The sequence below is a fragment of the Harmonia axyridis genome, chromosome 3, assembly GCF_914767665.1.
Source record: "Harmonia axyridis chromosome 3, icHarAxyr1.1, whole genome shotgun sequence".
In the NCBI taxonomy this organism is placed as follows: domain Eukaryota; kingdom Metazoa; phylum Arthropoda; class Insecta; order Coleoptera; family Coccinellidae; genus Harmonia; species Harmonia axyridis.
In genome coordinates this window covers 21404375-21427155 of record NC_059503.1, presented here as the reverse complement: position 1 = coordinate 21427155, position 22781 = coordinate 21404375, and the positions used below count along the sequence as shown (strand labels likewise).

The 22781-nt window shown below is 34.5% G+C and overlaps 1 protein-coding gene across 4 annotated transcripts in view; it reads right to left on the bottom strand.

The window, feature by feature from the left end:
• Positions 1-621: 621 nt before the first annotated feature.
• LOC123677131 overlaps positions 622-22781 on the bottom strand; it is a 28203-nt gene continuing 6043 nt past the window's right edge. The window contains exons 2-20 of one of the 4 annotated variants that reach the window (XM_045613641.1): positions 21875-22057; positions 20613-20753; positions 20461-20496; positions 17055-17237; positions 16420-16563; positions 16051-16365; positions 15227-15541; positions 14807-15121; positions 14564-14746; positions 14007-14468; positions 12867-13147; positions 12137-12359; positions 8226-8357; positions 7726-8049; positions 7151-7477; positions 4542-4646; positions 3151-3789; positions 2254-2577; positions 622-1424 (exon numbers count right to left, since the gene is read on the bottom strand). In XM_045613641.1, coding sequence (XP_045469597.1) covers positions 1054-1424; positions 2254-2577; positions 3151-3789; positions 4542-4646; positions 7151-7477; positions 7726-8049; positions 8226-8357; positions 12137-12359; positions 12867-13147; positions 14007-14468; positions 14564-14746; positions 14807-15121; positions 15227-15541; positions 16051-16365; positions 16420-16563; positions 17055-17237; positions 20461-20496; positions 20613-20753; positions 21875-22057 — 5003 coding nt within the window. In that variant the 3' untranslated portion in view covers positions 622-1053. The remainder of the gene's footprint in view (positions 1425-2253; positions 2578-3150; positions 3790-4541; positions 4647-7150; positions 7478-7725; positions 8050-8225; positions 8358-12136; positions 12360-12866; positions 13148-14006; positions 14469-14563; positions 14747-14806; positions 15122-15226; positions 15542-16050; positions 16366-16419; positions 16564-17054; positions 17238-20460; positions 20497-20612; positions 20754-21874; positions 22058-22781) is intronic. The other 3 variants (XM_045613643.1, XM_045613642.1, XM_045613644.1) reach the window with 3 other exon arrangements.

Here is a 22781-nt window from a genome sequence, read left to right as displayed (position 1 = left end):
TTAGCATTCTTCAATTCAATATAGAAATATAACAAAAGAAATAACTTAAAATATTTCGTTATCTCCGAATAAAATCTGCCCCACTACTAAATATATCTACTAGAGCCTTTGTTCCTGATCTACCCTGAATATTTTTCATTGGTGCGAATTTGTGGTATGGGGTATTATCTTTTTTTTTCTCTAATTCTGTGGCAAATCCTTTCATTCCGCCATACCTTGTAGAACAAAATCTTTCGAAAATTCCTTTTCACACAGAAAAATGTGTAGATCAATCAATTAAACAAAAACTACTAGAAATAGTGACAAGGAAGTTAAAAGATAAATATTCAAAAGGTTACAGCAAACCTAAAAAAAAATATAATTCCAGGTGTTATATTTCAAATATCAAAGTTGTTAGTACTTTTCGATTGAAAAGGCTACACACTGCGGCGCTGAAACTATTTTAGATCGATAGATTGTTCTTACTCAAGAAACAAAATTTTCAATAAAATCGTACTTTTTCCATAAAAGTCTAGGGTACCATCGACCGTGGCCTACCTTGTTTATTATGATAAATCAAGAACTATTGGCACCTTCTTCTATGGTTGGTCAAGAACCTACCTACTTAATTTCAAATAATAATTTTATGCAATAGAAGAACATCATTTTATTTACAAGAGATTGTTTCTATATACAACAATGTGAAACCACCTAAAAATAGGCAGTCAACAATAATATTCAGTAACATATTTACAATCTATTCCATATTTACTCTTGGGAATGAATAAGGAGTATTTCTATCTGAAGTCTGCATTTCGTGTACTCAAAATACTCAAACTATATAAAATATTCCATTGAAACTACATTGGTCCGAAATGATCAAAAAAGCAGCACATGGTAAAAATATGTCGAGTGAAGTATTGCACAAAAAACGTTCACCTGATAATAAATAAAAACATGGAAAGAACGACATATTCTCGAATCCGCCTGACTCAAAACTTCGATCAATGTCAAAAATATTATCAAAAATCTTTGCAGTTTCAAAAATCCCCTCACGCGAAACTCTCAAATTACCTACGCTGCCTTAGGATGGACAACTACAGCTTGTTGTGGGGTTTTGAAACATTGGAGAAGGAAGGCTGTATAAATAACAAATGCGATGCTGATTGCAAACAGGGCGTACATGAAGATGTTGAGTTCCGGCTGACGAAACCTGTTTTTACGCAACCACTCCAAGACGTCAGCTTCGGAATGTAAATCTCCTCTGAAGATGCTGGGGAACCTACGACGGAAGTAGACTATGGAAGGAAGATTGGTTACTCCCCATTTTCGTGCGTATCTTGCATCCGCCATCTTGACAAATGTAATGTCGAAATTGTCCGTTTCGCTGTCTATGTTCTCTAGTTTTTCCATGATGATCTTGCTTTCTTCGGAATTGATCTCATCTGTAAGTATACAATACTATTCATTCATTTACATTTTCTTGAGAAAGGTGCTTCTATTTGCAATTGAGGAAGGTTAGTCTAAAACTCATGATAACGACCAAAGAGTATTAAAATGACTGAAAATTTGAGAAGAAATATGAGGCCAATGAAATAATTTTCATACACGATTTCACCCAATGTAGTTATCTATACCAGTATAGTTGGCGACACCAATATAGTTATGGACACCAATATAGTTGTCGACACCAATATAGTTGTCGACACCAATATAGTTGTCGACACCAATATAGTTGTCGACACCAATATAGATGCCAACTAACTCCTTGATACAGCAGAGTTTTTTTTTTCTAATCGAGGATTACAATAAGCGGAATTACGAAGTAAACTTTTAACGTATCTTAACATAAATGACAAAACAATTAACAATCATTGATATTGTGGATCTGGTATGATAGTGAAAGTTTCATTTTTAATTTTCGAAGAAACTGATTTGAACAATTTTTATCTATTCAAACGATATTCAAATTTCCTGTGGAAACCATGTTATAGAATGACAATCATAATACATATTTACACTTGTCTCTTAGATTCATGATTGTGTGTATTTCATTAAATTATTCATTTTGAATATTTATCTCGCGTGACAATGTACCTATGTGCCTCATATATTCTGTATCTATTTGACAAATTAATTCACACTTATATTTTATTTCGTCTGTCCCGATTTTTTTTCTCAATTGTTATATAATTGAATAATTCAATGAATATTGATCAGTTCAATAAGTTAGTTGAACAGGAAAACAAATAGAAACATTATCGAAATACTCACAGAAGAAAACTGTCACAAATTCATTTTCCTCCAACAATTTTTCCAACATCTTCTTGTTGACTTCCTCGATTTCATTTTTTATTTCGAAAACATCTTGAGACGTTAGCCAGTCTAGAATTCTGTTGGCTTGCGTGAGATCTCCATCATAGACCATGGGGGTTTTCTTTCGGAAATACATTAAAGCTGGCAACGTGTGCAGTCCTTGGTCAGCTGCTGCCTCTGCACTACAAATCTTGACGAAATCGATACCGAATAGATCAGCTTCGCTGTCAATTTCCTCTAAATTTTCCAAGATCTCCTCACACTCTGGACAGTCTTCATCATCTGCGGAAAATCAGATGAAATTTAATCCATGTTACTTGATGACTTCAATAACATTAATTTCTTATTATAATACCTTCAGATTTGTATCACCGAAAAAGGGTGAGAAATTATGGTTGAAAATTCAATAAAGGAGCAATAAAGATACAAGATCAGAAGTACGCTTCATTTTGACAGTATCATCTTTTAATTATATCTTGATCATAATATGTCATTTGATGAAATTGATAAGCATGGAGTGGTAGTCAAGACCCCCTTGTATGTTGTCAGATTCGAAAATATGCTAAATGATCTCCTTGAGAATTATTAAGAAGATTATCTAACGAAAGGTTAAACTGGACGAAAAACTTCTTTCAAGCCGGTCGACGCATACATTCGAGCTGATTTAATCTAATTGAACTTTTGAATGCCCTCATTGATGTGGCATTTTACCAATACGAAGCTATCAGAAGTACAAAAATAAAGCTTACACCAAAATAGTCAATGCCAACCTGTACTAACAATCCATATGCTTCCAAGAGTAGGAGAGTCAGAATGGACAATATCAAACGAACATTGAATATCAAATTTACTCACAGTAAAAAACAGCCAAGAATGGAGACTCATTCAACAACCTGGCCAGCATCCTTTCATTAACCGATTCAATTTCATCAGCCAATTCTCTATTGTCATCATCGGTGAGCCACTCTAATACAGATTCTTCATTCTGTAGATCACCTTCAAACAGAAGAGGATTACCATTCCTGAAGTAGACCAAAGCTGGAAAAGTTTTGATGGAGTATCTCTTCGCCAGTTGTGGATCTTGAATTCTGACCATGTGTATCCCGTAGACATCACATTCATCATCAATCTGCTCTAGGTCTTCCAGGATTTGCTCGCAAATGTGACAATTTTGCTTGTAGAAATAAACAGCGAGGTACTGTGTATCTTCGACCATTCTTTCAAGCATAGTTCTTGATATCAGCTCAATTCGATCTTCAGTCCTCTGCTGTATCAGCCATTGCAGAACTTCTTCCTCTTCTTGGATCTCGCCTTCGAAAATTCCACCGATGCCACTCTCGAAGTACATGAGTACTGGAAATTCATTGGCTCCATATTGTTCGGCAATTTTCAAGTCCTGAGTTTTCACAAATATTATGCCGTGTCTCTCGCAGTCGTCATCTATATTTTCTAATTCTTCTAGTATGGCTCCACATTGACCACAATCATCGCTATCTAAAATATAAGAGAAGTAAGTATTTACAGGCCAATTGAAAAGTCCCTGATCTACCATAGTAAAACTTTTTTGGTAAACCTACATGAATACATTTTCTATTATTGTTTTGAAGCTGACGAGAGAAATCTCATACATAGAGAAGAACTGTAATTAACTTCGTCAGTTGATGAAAGGTTTTTGAAACGTTTAAAGTAGTCGAAACGAATACTGGAATACTAATCTATCGAAGTATCATGAAGGGATATTGAATGTCCCACATCTAACAAGCTACTAGATATTACTCCTTTCATGTTATGGTTATAAAATTTTCTTGAAATCTGTTAACCTATATTTCAATTTTGGATAAACATGATTTGAGAACAAGCTCCACGAAGCAACTCCAAAAAATGATATTTTTTTAATTAAAACAAGATCTGAAATATGATACATGCACCATATTCTCCTACCGAATTATATGGAAAATGAAACAATGAAAATGAAAAATATAGAAATTTTTTCTATAAAATCTGTAAAATGATAATATTTACAAAACTTCATGCAGCATACCTACATCAAATGAAAATTAATAATGGGTTTCTCAGTCAACAAAAAATGAACGAATTTCATAGAGCGATCAACTAAACCAGAAGAAAACAGAAAGAGAGAAATCAGGATAATAGTTTTTTATATTTTCAAAGGTCTGCTCTTCGAAAATATAAATTAATATGAATATAATTATAGGAGAACACTCTTCAAAAGGGGATTGATATACCGTTTCTTCCTTGCTGATCTTCATCTGTATTCCTAGTTTTGTTTTTGTGAGGTTTTCGAGAATGCTGCTCTAGCTCGCTGCACAAATCACACACGGTCTTGTTCCCTGTTAAGGTTAGCAAAGCATAAAATCAAGCATAACAGCTATGATAATGCGAACTATACATCATTGCTTTCGAAATATGGCGGAAACAATTTGTATTTCTTTTTTTCTTCAAGTAAGTATATTATGTCAATGTAACACCAAGAATTTAAGATAAAAGAAGCCTGCTGGAAAGATTGAGTTGTTTTTTGTCGTTCAGTGAGCAAAACTGCTTTATTACTGATTACTATAATGCTCCTTTTCTGCAGTTTACATGTTTACACAGAAAAATATCGAATGGAAAAACCTATAAAGTTTCGAATTGAAAATGGGAATTCGTGTGCCAAAAGTGAAAAGCTCAGCAAATACACACATCGGAAAAGTCTAAGGATATTCTTTGAAATGATTGGTTTTGAGTTAAATGAAAGAAAATTCGAGGAAATTATGTATAGATGTATTCAATAATTGTTTATATACTTCAAATAAACCGAAATTTTTATAATGAAAAAGTGAAAAACTGAAAAAAATCGAAGTCTAAACATAGTAATTATTCTTAGTAATTTTTTATGGAAAATCAATTCAAGTTTGGCATTTAATACAATGTGTGGCCTCCTCGTTGATTAATTACGGCTCTACACCTACGATTCATAGACAAAATCAGATTGTTTAGGTCTTCCTGATTTAAATTTGTCCATTCAGCTGTCAGAAGCTCCCTGAATTCTAAAACATTTTGGACGTTTCCCATATTTGGCGTAATCCTTCTTTGAAGCATGTCCCATACATGTTCTATCGGATTCAGGTCCGGAGATTGTGCTGGCCATGGCAAAACATCAATTCCCTCATTATCCAACCATTGTGTCACAATACGAGCGGTATGGGGACGAGCATTGTCATGCATCAAATGGAAGTTTTCACCAACAGCTTCTGCATAAGGTTGTACAATTGGTTGCAGAATATTTTCCAAATATTGCTGAGCTCTTAGAAAACCATCAGGAAAAACGAGCTCTGTTCTACGTCCAATGGAAATTCCTCCCCACACCATAATTGTACCACCTCTATAACGGTGTACTTCCTGGACGTGTCTCAAGCGTTCTAAATTACCAGATCGTCTCCATAGTCTTATTCGACGAGAATCTGGATGATATCCGAATCTTGATTAATCTGTGAATAAAACTGTGGACCACTCATTGACACCCCAATTTTGAAACTCACGACACCAATTCAATCTTGCAGCGCGATTTCCTCTGGAAAGTGGTGGACACCTAATGGGCCGTCGGGAATAAAGATCGGCTTCATGAAGACGATTCCTCACAGTATCTCGCCCAATGGTCAAATTATGAGCCCGTTGAAATTCCATAACCAACTCAGGAGCCGTTATAGTTGGTTGCCTTCGGGCGGTCAAAACCAAAAATCTGTCTTGAATAGCAGTTGTACAACGTCCACGTCCTGGATGATTTTCGGCAGGATTTCCAGTTGTTCTGAAACGCCTCCACAAACGACTTATAACACTTTGTGAAACACCCATTCGCTCAGCTGCATCGACTTGTCTCATGCCCCCTTCAAGTAAACCAACCACTCGATTCATCTCTTCCAAAGTTAAATGATGTCGTTCCATAATAAAAAGAAGTTGATAGAAAAATATTGTCGATGTTATAACCCAAAATCGATCTAACGAATGCATGAAATGATTAAAATCAAATACAGAAATTTTAACTGCGACATTCATTTTTTTTATTTTTATCATATCTCCCATATTTTCTTGGCTAGCATATGTATACAACCAAAATTTATTCCGCATGATGATTTCAATTGATAGTCTGCAAAAAACTTGAGATAAAAGCAATATGCGATTTACCATGCGAGATATACTGAAATATCCTTAGACTTTTCCGATGTGTGTATTATTCAGTGAGGTTATCCTCGGCTAATATTCTGGCGTATCCTCTTGTTACATACCGAAATCACTGAAGGAATATTCAGTTCTTAAGGCTTATTATTGGTCTATGCTTTATACCCCTCCACCTCACATGACTTTGCTACTTAAGTGCTTGCAAAGATTCAGCACATAAGCATACCTTTTTAAAAAGCCGAATTCATTCATTGAAAACTGCATAAGGATGGGGCACAATAACAAATTTCTGATTGCGAACTCATCGAATAACCAACGATTTTTCAGCCGACGGTATCACCATCGAATACGAAGCTTGATGCTCGAAAATGTTGTGGAACATACTGATTGGATTTTTCGCTTGCATAGAATTTTTCGGAATTTTTGAGCAATTATCGGTATTGCTTTGACATAAGAGTCATTCAATGTGATTGATAAATAATTTCAAATTAATTCGTTCAAAATGAGGTATAGTTGGCAAAATTATTCAATTAGAACAGATAAATTATTATTCATGACTTTTAATGATGAACATTCATCTGAATTCATTCGATTATTGATAGTTAATTTTTGGTCATAATTGATACTTTTGCGCCTCTAATTAGCCTTATTACAATTGTTAAGTTTGTTTTCAACTTACAGAAATAAACGGCAAGAGCATCAGTTTTCTGTATCAACTCTAACAAATCTGAACCTTCAGCAGCTTCTATGACGTCCCCAGATGGGTCCTTTTGTATCATCAGCCACTGTAATATTTGCTGTTCATCATATAAGTCGCCAGCGTATATAACTGGGTCTTTTGCACCAAGTTTGAAAAAGAGGATTGCGGGAAGTGCGAATACACCATGCTCTTTGGCCATTTTCTTGTCATCGATCTTAACGAAATTTATACCAGCTGCATCTGCTTCATCATCTATATGTTCTACTTCCAAAAGTACCCTCGAACATTGTTTGCACTCGTTACTATCTGAATCAAGAAGAAAAAGGTTGAATTTTATATGCTGCAAAAATATATCAGAGGCTCATTCTATAAAACAACAAGTAGGTAGGTTTTTTGCCTAGCATTCACTTCAAAACCTACAATTGTATTGGTTGTTTTGGTGTCCATGTCACAAGGTGTATTTCCGATCACTTACTATTTACTCCTTAAATACTATACAGTCTTCATCTAACATTATTCAAGTTAAAACGATAATATTCCCAAACAACTCTTACATAAGAAAACAGCCACATAGTCTGACCTCTGTCGAATCTTCTCGAACATTTTCCCGTTGACTTTTTCTATATGATCTGTTAATTCCATATTTTCTGGATCGGTTAACCAATCCAACACTTCTTCCTCGTCATCTATGTCTCCATCATAGTTCATGGTTTTGCCCTTCTTGAAATAGGTTATGCCTGGTGGATTTCTGAAACCATACTTCTTAGCCATCAGACGATCTCTCATCTTTACTATTTTTATGCCATATTCGGCTGCTTCATCGTCAATCAACTCCATATGCCTGAGAATTCTGGGACTGTCAGGATCTTCCTCTTTATCTGCAATTACAAATATTTCATGAAATGGTTTATATAGATTGAAGAGATGTTTTCACGAATACTTTTCGAAAAGTACTTCTCATAGTATTGTTATTGTTATGATCTCATTCACGAGTACTGAAGGTTCAACAGTTCCTCTCATTCAAATGCATGTGTGATAAAAATTTTTTACTTACACCAAACCACAGCAAGAAACTCTTTAGTTTCGATCAGTTTGAATAACTGCTCTCTTACAATCTCCTCTATGGATTCATCATTTTTTTGATCTGCCATCCATTCAAGGACCTCCGTTTCATCCAAAAGATTTCCTTAAAGAAAAAATAGATCAATAAATGTTCTACATTAAGGTCTATTTGAACTCCAGAAAATATCCTTCGTCAAAAATGATTCGAAGACAATAGAAGGAGAAACTTCATGGAGAAATATTGAAGTGTAACATGTTTTTTCTAGAGCTCAAAATCATTAATTGTCACATAGGAGTATAAGTTTTAGAATGGCTTAAACAAGTAAGAACTTACCCAACGTTATATCTCATACTATAAGCTGACATCTACATGCTGTACCTGACTTTGATTATAGAAATACTTTTATTTTCAAGGGCGTGTATGTTGCAATAAATACTAATATGAACGGTGTAGAAAACAATTTATTGCCAGTCAAAATACATAAAACTGATATAACATTGTTATTTACATGCAATTTTTGCGGCAGTATTGTTTTAAGCTGACATAATGTGGTAGTCACCCCATAAGCAACAATATTGTCTTGAAGATTGAGAAAGAAATTGAAAATTCTGAGTTAGCATTTTGAATACATATTCACTGAAAATTTGATGCCATATGTATGTAGAAGATATTCCTCTCATTATTCAGACAACATGTTTAAATGCAAAACATTTATATTGCAACATTTCGTACAATTATTGCCCATTCAGTTAAGGGGTTCCACATAATCATCAGAAATAATAATGTTTGCATATTTATGAAATATGGCGGGCTTGAATGCTTACATTGCTTATAGCTCTATAGCTAGATTATTTCTGACAATTTTTCAAATGTGTGTAAATGAGGTTTTTGTCAAATCCTGAAATTTATCGAAACTTTTTTTATGATTTTTTTTCGATCAAATTATTTTCGATGACAGAAACCCCATCATGTGTGTTAAACTTAAATGAATGACTATTTTTTCACAAAAATCATCAATTGAGCATAAATGAATATTTAAACATATTTAATGAAAATATTAAATTTTAGATACTTCTCCTAGATATCTGATAACTTTCAAGAAGAACAACAAAATCAAACAAAATTCAAAAAGTATTCAACAAAATTTAAACAATAAACAAATATGTACAGAATCAAGATAAAACTTAACAAAACCTAAGTAATAACAGAGGAGCAATGATGATAGTAAAAAATATAGTTTTGAGTCAGTCAGTTAGCCACTAAGTGCCATCGAAGGAGAGCAATTCGGCATGGAGAGAGGGGAAGTGTTTGGTGGACCGTGTGTTATCACAAGAGCTTCACTGCCGAATTCAAGCATCTTCACCATGGAAATAGGATGGAAAAATTTTTGTTGAATACATTACAGTACCTACCACCACCATGTATATTTACCAGTCCCAAAAAGTCCTTTTTTCGGTTTAGCCTTCCCTTCCTTTTCTGGCGCTGGCGCTTTAGCTGGCTTATCCTTCTGTTTTACGGGATTTACTTTTGGCAGAGGTGCTGGAGCTTTTGGGTTCTTTTTAACGACAGTCTTTGGCTGCGAACGTGAGTCTGATCTGACTGGTGCAACTTGCTTCGATCCCTTGGAAGCCAATTTCGCCACTTTCGTTCCGCCAGTAGGTTTACTGGGACAGCATTGATAGGATTCGTAGGATTTCGTGGGGAAAGCAGCCTTACCTCCCATCCCAATGTAGAAGCATTGGTCCCCTGCAGCAGGAAACATAATGTCAGATGTCACTCTAAATATATACGTACTCATTAGAAAGAAAAAGAGGCGATTGCTAGTTTATAGCTGTTAGTAGATTGGACGGAACAAGGAGTGAGTCTGACACTATGTCCTGCATGCAGTATGGAAGGAGAACATGCACAGACAAGGATGCCCACTCCGAAACTTTACACCGGTCCAGGTCAGACGGTTCGGCGTGTTTATTTCCAGAGAACTCTTGCTACCAAAGGGGAAACCTCCATTCAACGACAGACCATACAGTGAACAGCTCAAACAAATCACAAAAACAACAGTTTCGATGGCCTACCTCAAGCTCTCTTGTGACAACAACAAGAAAGGAGTGTGGTATTCAGGGAGGGTCAACGCAAACTTTACATCCCGATTTTCTAGCTTCAAAATGAAAATCTGAAATTTGCTCCTATCAATTTGTGTGATAACAACTCGTTTATTTTTTTTATCACCGTAACTTCAACCCACTGAGGCGGGAAAGCCAAGCCACTAATTTATAAAAGCAGCGAGGAATGCTGCAATACCTTATTTTGAAGATCTCATCGAGTATTATCTGCCCTTAAATTTCGTGTCAAAAATTTCATCGATAAATAATAACTGAAATACTAGTGAATTTATCTGGATAAAAAACAATTAATTGCATCGAAGTACAAGTGCAAGGGGTGATCATCTTCAATATTCAATAAACTGATAACAAAAGTAATAACTGCTTTCATTTTTACATTTTTCCTACATTGCTTCTTCCACTATTTTTTCGTCATTTGGTTATCAATGAAAATTTTAGGGATAGATAGTATGTGATGAGATATTCAAAACGATCTGTAGCATCATACCTCAGCGTGATCAGGAGGCTTTTCTCCCTTGAAGTACGAAGAGACAAGGTCTCCCTCCCTTAATCAGAGGGTAGAGCGTTTTTCCTTATTTTTAAGTTAAAACTGGAAAGTCAAAATATAAAGTTTTCGTTGGCACATACGATAGGTATGTCTATATATATGATGAAATAATGTTCTTTTTATTCATCGTCATAAAGTTTAAAATTTTCAAAATAAATAAAAAAACAAAATTCGAAATGTGTAAGATGCAAATAAAGTATTTTTCTCATACTATTTACTCTTTAGCAGTAACATTCTGCATCAGATATCTCAAAAACTGTTTCAGAAAGTTTAGGCCATATAAAAAGATTGCAATGGAGGTAGAATTTTCTGAAAATTCATTTTACATCAAATTCAGTATTATTAAGAATTGAAACAGGCTGTAAGTGAGCAGAAAAAATTATGGAGATACCTATTCTTTGAATCGTCTTCACCTTATTTAGTGTTCAAATAGTTCATAAAAAATTGGTAAATAGTTGAAGTTATAGTTTGAAAGATTCATTCAATAGAGGAACATTCCAGTTATATAGCCTCAAAAACCTCAAGAAGGCATAATTGCTCACTGAAGATATTTCAATAATGAAGTGATAGAATTTGAAAATGTTTCTAATTCAAACATTGATGTATCAGTGGAAAAGAAATAACTGATGGAGCTTTACGTAAGGTAGTTTAAAAACTAAATATGACAGAATTCATAACACTCCTAATCATCGATTTGTGAATTTGTTATTTTGCTGTTTACTGTATCAACTGATCAAGTGGTTTGTCTTGTACCTGAAACGAAGTTAGCCAAATCATCAACACGGTGAATCTGCTCATCATCTTCGTCTGAATCGTTGTCATCATGAGGATTTCCACGCTTTTTTATATATTTTTTGTTATCATCTTCATCATCATCATCCTCATCCTCATCATCATCGTCATCTTCGTCATCGTCATCGTCATCATCATCGTCGTCACCTAAGAAATTACAGCTCATGCAACAATCATGCAACACACACGCCCGCTTATTAAGCATAAAGCTATTCTAACTGGACGATAGACAGTTGATATTATTAATCGATTGAATCATTGAAACAATATGACACAATGTATGCAAGGAAAATTTCTTACTTTTTTGTTTAACTAGCCATTCAAGAACTTTCTCCTCGTTTTTGAGTTTACCTATAACATGTTCATGTATTTAAAGCAAAAAAAAATTGAGTAGATAAATTTTTCAGACACAAACCGTTTCAGGACATTCAAGATTCTCTTACCATCGTACATTATGGGTACCCCCGTTTCATAATAGACCAATGCTGGAAAACTGAAAATACCAATTTCTGATGCCAAATTTGCGTCTTTGGACTTGACGAATTGTATACCCTCCTTGTCAGTGTCATCATCTATGTTTTCTAGCTCTTCTAAAACTTCGTCGCATTCTTCACAGTCATCACGAATGAATAGAACGGCTAAATGCTCAACATCATTTATCAGAACCTGAAGAACAATTCCGATCAATGCAAGAGTGGAAATAGACAGTCACGTAGAATTCAATGTTTGATCATATCAGAGAAGAAAAAAATTTTTTCAGTAGAACCGGAAGTTTTAACGTCGCATCACAATGATCTAATAATGTTATAATTTACAATTTTCAGATTTCTAAGAGGACAAGTTCTCCGTCTAATATGCACTAAAACTTGAAACACCTTGTATATAGAACTTCAGGATGCGGACACATAGATTGACAGATCGTTAGACGTATATGAATGAAAAGCTGTTGAGTTGATGGTCTAAGATATTTGCTGAGTGGAATTTTTTTTCATTTCAATGCTCCTGAATACAGTATTTTTGATAGACTCGGAAGCAATAGGTATTTCTTCAAGAATACATTGATTTATTTTAAGAAAATTCGAAACTGAAGCGCTTTGAAATTCAATTTTCAAAAAATTATCAGAAAAATTTTCAAATTTCAACTGAAAAATCTATATCGAAAGAACTTCTTACCTGCAAAGTTTTTCTATCAACGCTTTCGATGACATCAGGCTCAGAATCTCTCAACTCTGTTATCCACTCCAATATAGCTTCTTCATGCATTAAGTCACCTGTGTATATTTCTCGGAACCTATTCCTGTAAAATACAACAGCCGGTAAACTAGGGAGATCATATTCCTTGTCAACTCCTTCGTCTGAAATCTTAACGAAATCGATATCTTTATCCTCACACTCATCATCGATGTTTTCAAGCTCTTGAAGAATTTTCTGTGATTTCTTTTCTCCCTCCTTATCTGAAGATAAAAATAATAACTTCAATCATAGTTGTCTGATATATAAATCTATAGTATCGCAGCGAAATGCAAAGGATCGATATAGAACTGTCGATTCGATAAGAATCTGAAATGCGCTACACACGATACTATTAACTCGAACCAGAGAACCTGATGATACCGAGAACTGACAATCGTTCACAGGTTCAGTTCTGGTCTTCGGATCTTCGATTGTACAATACTAAAATTTGAATGAAAACAAAGAGCCGCTACAACAATTATTGGAGCATAATAATAAAAAAATTCTTTGACAATTGTAATGGCTTCCTCGTCCTTCACTCGTAAAAAGTCATCATAACATCATTTCCAAAATGATGGATTATAGCGTCTATATATATAAGGTGAATAGTTTGTTGCCGTGCACACAAATTTTCAATTCTGGAAAAAGTACCTCCTCGAGCGAAATTCGAACCCGCAACCCCCGAATAACTAGTCCGACGCTCTAACCGCTGAGCCATCTTCAGCTTCCTCGATGGCTTAGCGGTTAGAGCGGAAACCAAAATTGTTCATTCTGAATTCGGAGATCGAAATTTTTTTTCTTCTTAAAAGTTATCACAATGCTTCCACTTCGAGATAATAAACGTTTTCCTCGTAGATTGCTTTTTCAATGAATTCTGTTATTGTTGGAAGATGAAATTTGGAATATTTCGTTAGTAAAGTCTGACAATTCTATGCGATCACATGTGTTTTGCAAACATTCAGAAGATCTCGAACATCGTCGTAGCGTGAGTAGACTAGATAAAAGTGATCGTAATAAATCGTATAAATCGACAGTTCTGATCGACAGGTTGCCGGTAAGAGAGTGGGCATGTCAACTCACAGAAATAGACAACGACGTGTTCATTCTCTGAAAGAATCTTATCTAACATTTTAGTGTTAACTTCCTCAATACGATCAGGTATTTCCAGAGTATTCTCATCAGTCAGCCATGCCAGAACTTCATCCTCGTCCTCAACATCACCAGAGTATATAAGAGGTTCTTTGTTACGGAAAAACACCAGTTTTGGAAATGATTTGATACCGTTCTTTTTGGCAACTAATAAATCTTCTGTTGTTACGAAGATGATGCCAGTTTCATCTAATTCATCGTCAATATTCTCAAGTTCTTCTAGAATATCATCGCATTTTTCTCCTTCTTCACATTTACCACTGAAATAGACTACCACATACTCGTGTTCTTGAATGAGGTCTTCTAGAATTTCGTCAGTGACTTCCTCTATTGTTGCAGTCTGTTTTTGTTCGATGAGCCATTCCAAAACCTCATTTTCGTTCATGAGATCACCTAAAGAAATTAAGGAATATAAAAATTTGTATCTTATAAACTATAGGATTAAATAATTATCAAGCACACAATACAAAATTTGTAGTAATTATTACCTTCATAAATCGATGGTATTTTATCTTCGTAGTAAACAAGGGCAGGTAGATGATCAATTCCTAGTTCCTTAGCTTCGGCATCATTGTCAACTCTTACAATGACAATGCCTTCAGAGTCCAACTCATCATCAATGTTCTCTAATTCGTTGAGAACCCGAATATCTTGCTTATCATCTTTATCGTCTGAAAATAACAGAAAAAGACATGTTTATTAATAGAAAACTAGGAGAGTGATAAACATACAGAAAAGAACAGCGAGGTACTTTTTTTTCTCAATCAAAATATCCATCATCTCATCTGTGACTTCTGGAATTTCACTGTGTTTCTTTTGGTGCAACAACCAACCAAGCAAATCGTCTTCTTTGAGAAGATCTCCCTCGTAAACATTGGGTATTCCTTTTTCAAAATACACCAAGGTCGGTACAGAATCAATACCGTATTCTTTGGCCTCCTCATCATTATCGATCTTGACAAAAGCTATTTTGTTTTGATCACATTCATCGTCGATGTTTTCTAGTTCAGCAAGAACTTTCTGGCTCTTCTTTTGGTCTTTATCGTCTGAAAAATACGTAAAAAATGTTTTCAATACCATCAAAACAGAATGTTTCATTCCTCCAAAATATAACCTATATGTAATGGAGTAATCTCTAATGAATTACTCACAAAATAGAACAGCTACATGAGGTTTCTTCTCGAGTATCAAATCCAGCATTTCATCAGTGACATCTTCGATTTGATCGCTTTTGACTTGCTCATCGAACCACTTCAGGACTTTTTCTTCGTCTTCCAAATTACCCTCGTAGAGGGTAGGTATTCCTTCCTCGAAATAAACGAGAGAAGGTATTTTATCAATACCATATTCTTTAGCTTCGTCATCGTTATCAATTTTGACAAAAACAATGCCGAGCTTGTCACATTCGTCGTCGATATTCTCCAATTCATTCAAAACCTTTTGGGATTTTCGATCATCATCGTCATCTGAAAAAAAAATATCAGTTAGTTTAACCTAGAGAGCGGGAAAACCCCAGAAATACATAATAATATAATCACAGAAAATCAACTCTTATTTTTTCTCAGCACTCTTGACCACGAATTTAAATGAACGCAAGATATTTCAGTCTTGATACTTATGACGTAAAAACATTCTTTTTTTACTTTTCAAAGAAGTCTGGCAGGGAAATTGTCTGTCAATTGAGATGACATCTTTTGATAGTTGTCCAAGTAACACACGCAACTTTCTGCGTTATTACGTAAGGCATATTGTCTCGTATTTGGGTCCCAATTCTTTGCACCTTCATTACCCGCTACTTGCCAAAGACACGATGACTCAAATTTTTAGGAGTCATTTCTATCTGACTTAATTATAAGAAGATACTTTCAGCTTGATTACTACGACGTAAGTCTAGCTTCTAGAAATCTTAGACTATTAGGATTATGATAATCAACAGATGAATAGGGTGATCAGGTAAGTCAATTCAAAAACTTACAGAATAAGACAGCAAGGTTTTTCGTGTCCTTGATAAGCTTGTCCAGCATCTCGTCTGTAACATCTTCAATCTCATCTTTCTCGAGTTGTTGAACAAGCCATTCTAAGATATCTTCTTCGGCTTCCAAATCCCCATCATATACATTAGGTAGTCCTTTTTCGAAGTAAACTATAGATGGCAAAGAATCAAGACCGTATTCATTTGCAGCTGATGCATCGTCAATTTTAACAAACTGTATTCCATATTTATCACAGTCATCGTCAATATGTTCTAATTCTTCCAAAGCTTGCATTGATTCATCATCACCGTGGTCATCTGTGAAAAATAATTCAATACAAAATGTTTCTTGTTTTCATGTTACCAACTTACAAAACAATACTGCAAGATGATCGACACTAGATATGAGTGTGCCTAATGTTTTTGCGGTAACATCTTCAATTACATCATCTTCATCTCCAGTGCTTTTGTGTTGCACCAGCCATTCCAAGACATCATCCTCTTTGGTCAGTTCTCCTGAATAAACAGATGATTTAAGAAAATATAGTTTTCATCAAGGAAAATATAACATCTAATTTGTTGAACTTCCGGAATCTAGTTGAAAAAAACTGTAAGCAGATAATAAAGGAAAGGGAACACTAGTCACTGCCAGTGTTCGTGGAAATACTAGTAATGAATTCATCACAACGCCCTACTACGGTGAGGTAGAGGTGTGTAAGGCAGGAACCACTGAGTAACTTTGTCGATAGTTCATCAAGTGGTCCGTAATGCTCTGATAAAGATTACACCAAATATGCTGGCTGAGAATACCTCACCGAAATGTCTAGTATCCCACATATGAAAATGAAATAATATACAGTAATAAACAAAGTCACTATATTTCATCGAATCATATTATACATAGGGGGTCCAGGACTTTTGACGTTGAGTGTATTTTGTTCCTTTAACATCTAAATTAATGTGTTCATTGTTTTAATTTGGCAAAACACTATGTAGCAATAGCTCACCTTCATAAATAATTGGTATCTGATGTCTGTAGTATACCAAGGCTGGCAGGGTTCCCAGGTTGTATTCTTCAGCTAAAGCTTCATCATTTATCTTCACAAAACCGATGCCAAGTTGATCTGCTTCATCGTCGATATTCTCTAGCTCTTGAAGAACTTTGGCGCATTTCTTGCATGCAGGCTGATCTATTCGACCAAATACCAATTAGTTTGATTGAATTGAATGAAGGAAGCCAAATTGAGTCGAAGCACTTATTTACTCATGTTGTAGTAATTCAAATGCACGCTTTTTAATGATAGTCTTTCGAAAAATAATCAAAGTAAAATTTCATGTGCCTTATTGTACTAACCAGAATAATTATTCATCGAGCAGAAATAGTAGATCGTCAAATTACGAGATTACATCTAGTCCATAGTTTTCGAAAAATTCAATCTAACTGATCCAACAATAGTTGCACGTATGAAAAAAACATGTTTTAACACAATGTTTCAATGAATATTCCTTGAAATCCCAAATAATTGATTCATTCATTAGGACACAGTGTAACATCTGCTCAAGACAAATATGAATTAACTTACCGAAATGCTATATCCAAAAAGCTGCATGCATAAAAAAAGAATATTTTTTTATTTTTCAAAAAACTTAATATTACATTCATTTACTCTCATTCTCAAAACTTTCTTGAAACAACTTCATAGTATTCTATACTTCGATGGTGATCTATATCATGTTTAAGATCATTGGATATGTCTTCACTGTTATTCTTTCAAATCCATTTTGATTAACAATAAAAAATTTGGTGTTTAAAAATACAAAAACTGGTATTGAAGAATATTCAAATAATTATTTTCAAAAATAAGGTTGATGTATAGAAAATTACCATCATTGTTCTTTCCATTTCTGTGTGAAATAGACGAGGTTCAGCTTATGATTTCATTATCACAAAGAGCATTTATCGTAGACGAAGAAAGTAATAATAACCATAATAATATAACACTATAAGCAAGCTCATCCATTCACTTATGGGGTGAGTTATAGGTATTGCAAAATTAATAGGCAAGTTGTTTTGATAATTAATTCAAACCATGTTTTATTCATTGATTTTATGGAAAGGTGATTGAAGACAGAGTAAGAAGAACAAGAAATGGAATGCACAGACTTGTTTGAATTAGACCCTGGAAAAGTGTGGTTTCTATACAAGGTGTTCCTAAATTGTAGGTACAAACGAAAACGACAGATTCCTCGGATCATTTTAGGAAAAAAAAGGGTCCTATAAATATAAGGTCCTAAACGCTTAGTTTTCGAGATACACAGTGTTGAAGTATGATTTTTTTCAAGTTTTTCCTCATAGCACCTTCTGTTCACAAGAGATTCACTTCAAATTTGGCATAGATATTTCAATTTGAATTTTTCATCATTTTATGTGATAGGTATGCTAATTTTGAATGCAAATCTACACTGTAATATTTTTTCTGGAACAGTGCCCGCTTCTTTTAATAATAACTTTTACCTTTTTTTTTTTTCTCCTTTTTATTTTTGGGTGACCACCGGTAGTTTGAAAATGTGAAAGAAACTCTGGTCCAGTACTACAATTTTTGGTTTCTTGTAGATTTATCGTAGCTGCTACTAATTTCGAGTAAAAATTTCAAACTATTCTATAGTAATTCTCAGGAAAGAAAATCCAAATTATTATAACATCCCCTTGGTAAACTGTGATAAATAAATTAATAATAAGTTTTGGTATAGTATATCCAAAGTCACTTGAACTAGTCTATAAAAACGATTGGCCATAGATGTCCCTTTGAAGTGGATATTGCGATCCGCTAAATACCGCGCTTTATTTGAAAGTATTGTGAGGCAATAAATTCACTGGCCCCAAAGGAATGCCAGGATACTTGGAGATTGATAATCGAAATATTCAGCCTCCTCCAGGTTACTTTGGATCTATTATACCTACTTATTCACCCAATCTGAGGAGAAGATTAATGAAGATTCGATAAACTGGTGTAATCATAACAAAACAGTGGGACTACAAGAAAGATCCTGTATCTCGAAAACAAAGCATTTGCTGGCCCATCTTTATAGGACTTTCTTTTCCTTGAAATTATCGAAGGAATATCTCATTTTCCTTTTTACCTCCAATTTATAAACACCCTGTAGAATAAATGTGTGATAAATGATTCAAATAATTTATGCTGGACAGTTTTTCACCAAAGCAGAGTAATGCTGTTTTACAAAAGCTGCAAATTTGTTCAATACCAAGTATTGTTAATCAAACTGGTACAAATATAATTTTTCTTAGTGAGAAATTATTTGCACTAATAGTTTTTGAATCGATTCCTTGTGAAGTATGTAGATTGGAGTATGGTGGCAACAACTTCAGGCATATTATAAGTGAATCAATTGTGAAAATTTGGGGAAATATATCATTCCTATTATCAAAGTAGATTTTGTCAAAAATTCAATAAGCCATCAATATTATCTATTTGTTATTTTAATATGTCTCCATTTCCGATATAATATATTTCCTTATAACTATCAATTCAGTCATGATTATAATTACAAAGTTATTATTTTCAAAGAATAAGACACTCCGAACAATAAAATGAATGCACTGCCAAATATCCAACTCGTTCGACTCTAATTAACAGAAATTAATCAAGGTAGACCGCCACAATTGTTCCGCACTCGGGCTTTATCCAAAAATACTACGAATTTCAACCGCTGAAGGTGGCTAGTGTATGTTTATTTTTAGAAATCCTCTGGCAACTCCGATTAATAGATCGCATTCAAACGAAATTTCCATTGAAACGAGAGTGAGTTCGTTGAAATTCCTATTTGATTACTAGATGTGATTCAACTCAAAAGCGGAAACTTACTGTTTGAGAAGAAAAACAAGCCAAATATATGCATCTTCAAAATGGTTTTGATTCAGCTTCACAACAATTTCGCTTTTGAATTCAATATTTTTTTCGGTAATCAAATTGATATAATGACTCAGAATTCTTTTGAGATGCCATAATTAATGAACTAGTTTCGGACTCCTATATTTCCCTCCTAATTCAAGTTTTATTAACATGAACAAAGACAAAAATTCCATCATGAAAGAGTGGAAGAATGAATAGAAAGGTAGAAGCAGATTTTGTTCCTCAAAAGAATTACGTATCGTTCCGTTATTGAAAAAAAAAATGTGACTGCAATGTTACTGCAATTTGCATTTGTAACCTCTAATCTTTAATAAGAGGAGAGAAGTGTTAATAAAAATAATATCCTTGAAGTCCATAATGCAATGAATCAAGAGAATTGAATTTTAATGAGGAAAATAAAAATTTTCAACCTTTAGTTTCCTATCATTATTCCGAGGAAAGTGCAAAAAGCATAAAATGCACTCGAGGGTTATCTACTTACTGAGTCCCCCTTTCGAACATGTATTTGCATCAGGACCTGTACACCAATACAAATAAAATACATAAAAATTAGTCACAGTCTACACTATTCTATGAAACACAGATATTATTTACATTTTTAAAACACATATTAGGGTTGAAACAGATACTCACAGAATAATACGGCAACAAATTCTGTTTCTTCAACAATTTTTTCCAATATTCTCGAATTTACTTCTTCTATTCGATCTGGCAGGTCCATTGCTTCCAGGCTTGTTAAGAACTCTAAGACATTATCTTCGTCCATCAGGTCACCTCAAATAGACAATTATGATGTTATGAATCGCACATAAAATAATACATTCCAAAAACATTTTTTATATCAGAAGAGTCTTTAAAATCGTAAAAGGTCAGGTTTTTGAGACTACATTTCGATTAATACATCCTTCCATAAAATTGAAACGGTAAATCATAGTACTCTATCTATACTCAAACGATGAGGTTAAAATCACAAATAAAGAATCCGTGGCTAAATTCAACTCTGTTCATCTCTCCTTTTTGGGCTGGTGGTGGGATTGGTCCTTACCTATTCAAAAATGAGGCTGGGGCAATGCTACAAAATCGAATCAAGACTTCAAAGATGGAATTCGTGAAGTTTTGAGGATATACAGCCGCATAGTCATGGAGATTTTCATGAAAAGAATCTAGTGCTCTAGTTTTCCGTCGTTAATGGCATACCTTCCTCTTTGCAATGAAATAATAGAATATTGTGCAACAAGTGGGAAAAGTCCAACTTTTCTCGCGAGTGTGGAAGTTTGTTGCACGAGCCTGAAAGGCGAATGCCGCAAACACACGAGCGAGAAAAGGACTTTCTCCACATGTTGCACTCTATACTTTTCCTACAACTGCACAAATTTCAATAATTCAAGTAATGGACTTGATTCAAATCAAAATAGCCTTCGTTGACAGTAGGTGCTAATTTATTGCGTTTCCATAGAAACGTAAGAAATAATATTTCCCACAGCTTGAGCAATACACTGTTTTGAAATTGTGTAAGCTATGAAGAATACGCTACTTTTCATAGCAGTTGTAGGAAAACATCCATTATTTCCTCTCAAAATTTACTCTTTTTTTAATATCAAAAAGGAACATCTTACTGGAAAGCTCTTTGAATTTTGGGGCAGAAGGGTTGCTACTATCAGATGTATTATGTATTTATTATCTTCATTTAAGATGAATATTATTGAAAGGCATTGTAAACGGGATAAAATATATACCAAAATGAAAAGTAACCCAAAGGATGCTCATATTTTATTCTATTTTCCTTAAATGTTAAGTTGTTATACACTTCCCCCTCTCACAAGTAGAAAGGTTACAAAACTAAAATGGGCTTTATCCATTATTGTCGTGATATTTGGATGAATCTCTTAACTTACCTTCATAGATGATCGGCTTCTTCTCCCTAAAGTATGTAAGGGCTGGAAATTTAGTAATACCATACTGCTTAGCAAGTCGTTTATCGTTAATCTTAACAAAATCAACACCGAATGAGTCGGTATCGTCGTCGATTTGTTCAAGCTCTTCCAGAACACGGTCGCAAGTGGTACAGCTGCGAGCATCTGAGGAACGAAATAGATTCTATTAGGATTATTTAGAAGACAATGGTCACGCCAATTGAACCCTTGGAGACCACTCACACCTATATAGAGTTAAGTGGTCTTCAAGGGTTCAATTGGCGTACGAATGAATGATGGCTCAAAAGCTCCTGATGCCACATATATATGTGGCCCACAAAGATGTATTGCATGAATGAACGAGCGCTCAAAAGCTCCTGGCTTCACATCAGTTCTTTTCTAATTTATTTTTTCGATATTATACTAAAAATTCCGATGATTCTGGTGACGCTCAAAAAGAAATTTCTCGTAAACCTTAAAATTTTCATTTCATATTTACTTGCAAATTCTTAACTAACTTGTATCTGGTGTTATGTCTAAAAACATCAGCTGGTAAGGTTTTGCCATCCATATTCTGTTCATTGGGCACAAGTTTTGGGGTATATAGGTCTAAAACGAGGATCTCTAGATCCCTGGGAAGTAAGCCCTCTATCTAGCAAACGTAGACATCAGCTGTCTATACTTGCACCAAAGAATGTCTCAAAAGAAACCTCAACGGGGCGAGTATTTACATCACTACGGACAACTAGGACACGCTGAGATCCCTGGAATTATATAGCCAGAGGTCTCTACTGTCATGGGAGTGCCGTAATACCTTAAGGCAACTGGCCAGAGGGAATAAAGTAACTCTACTATGGATACCGAAGCATTGTGGTATTGAAGACAACGA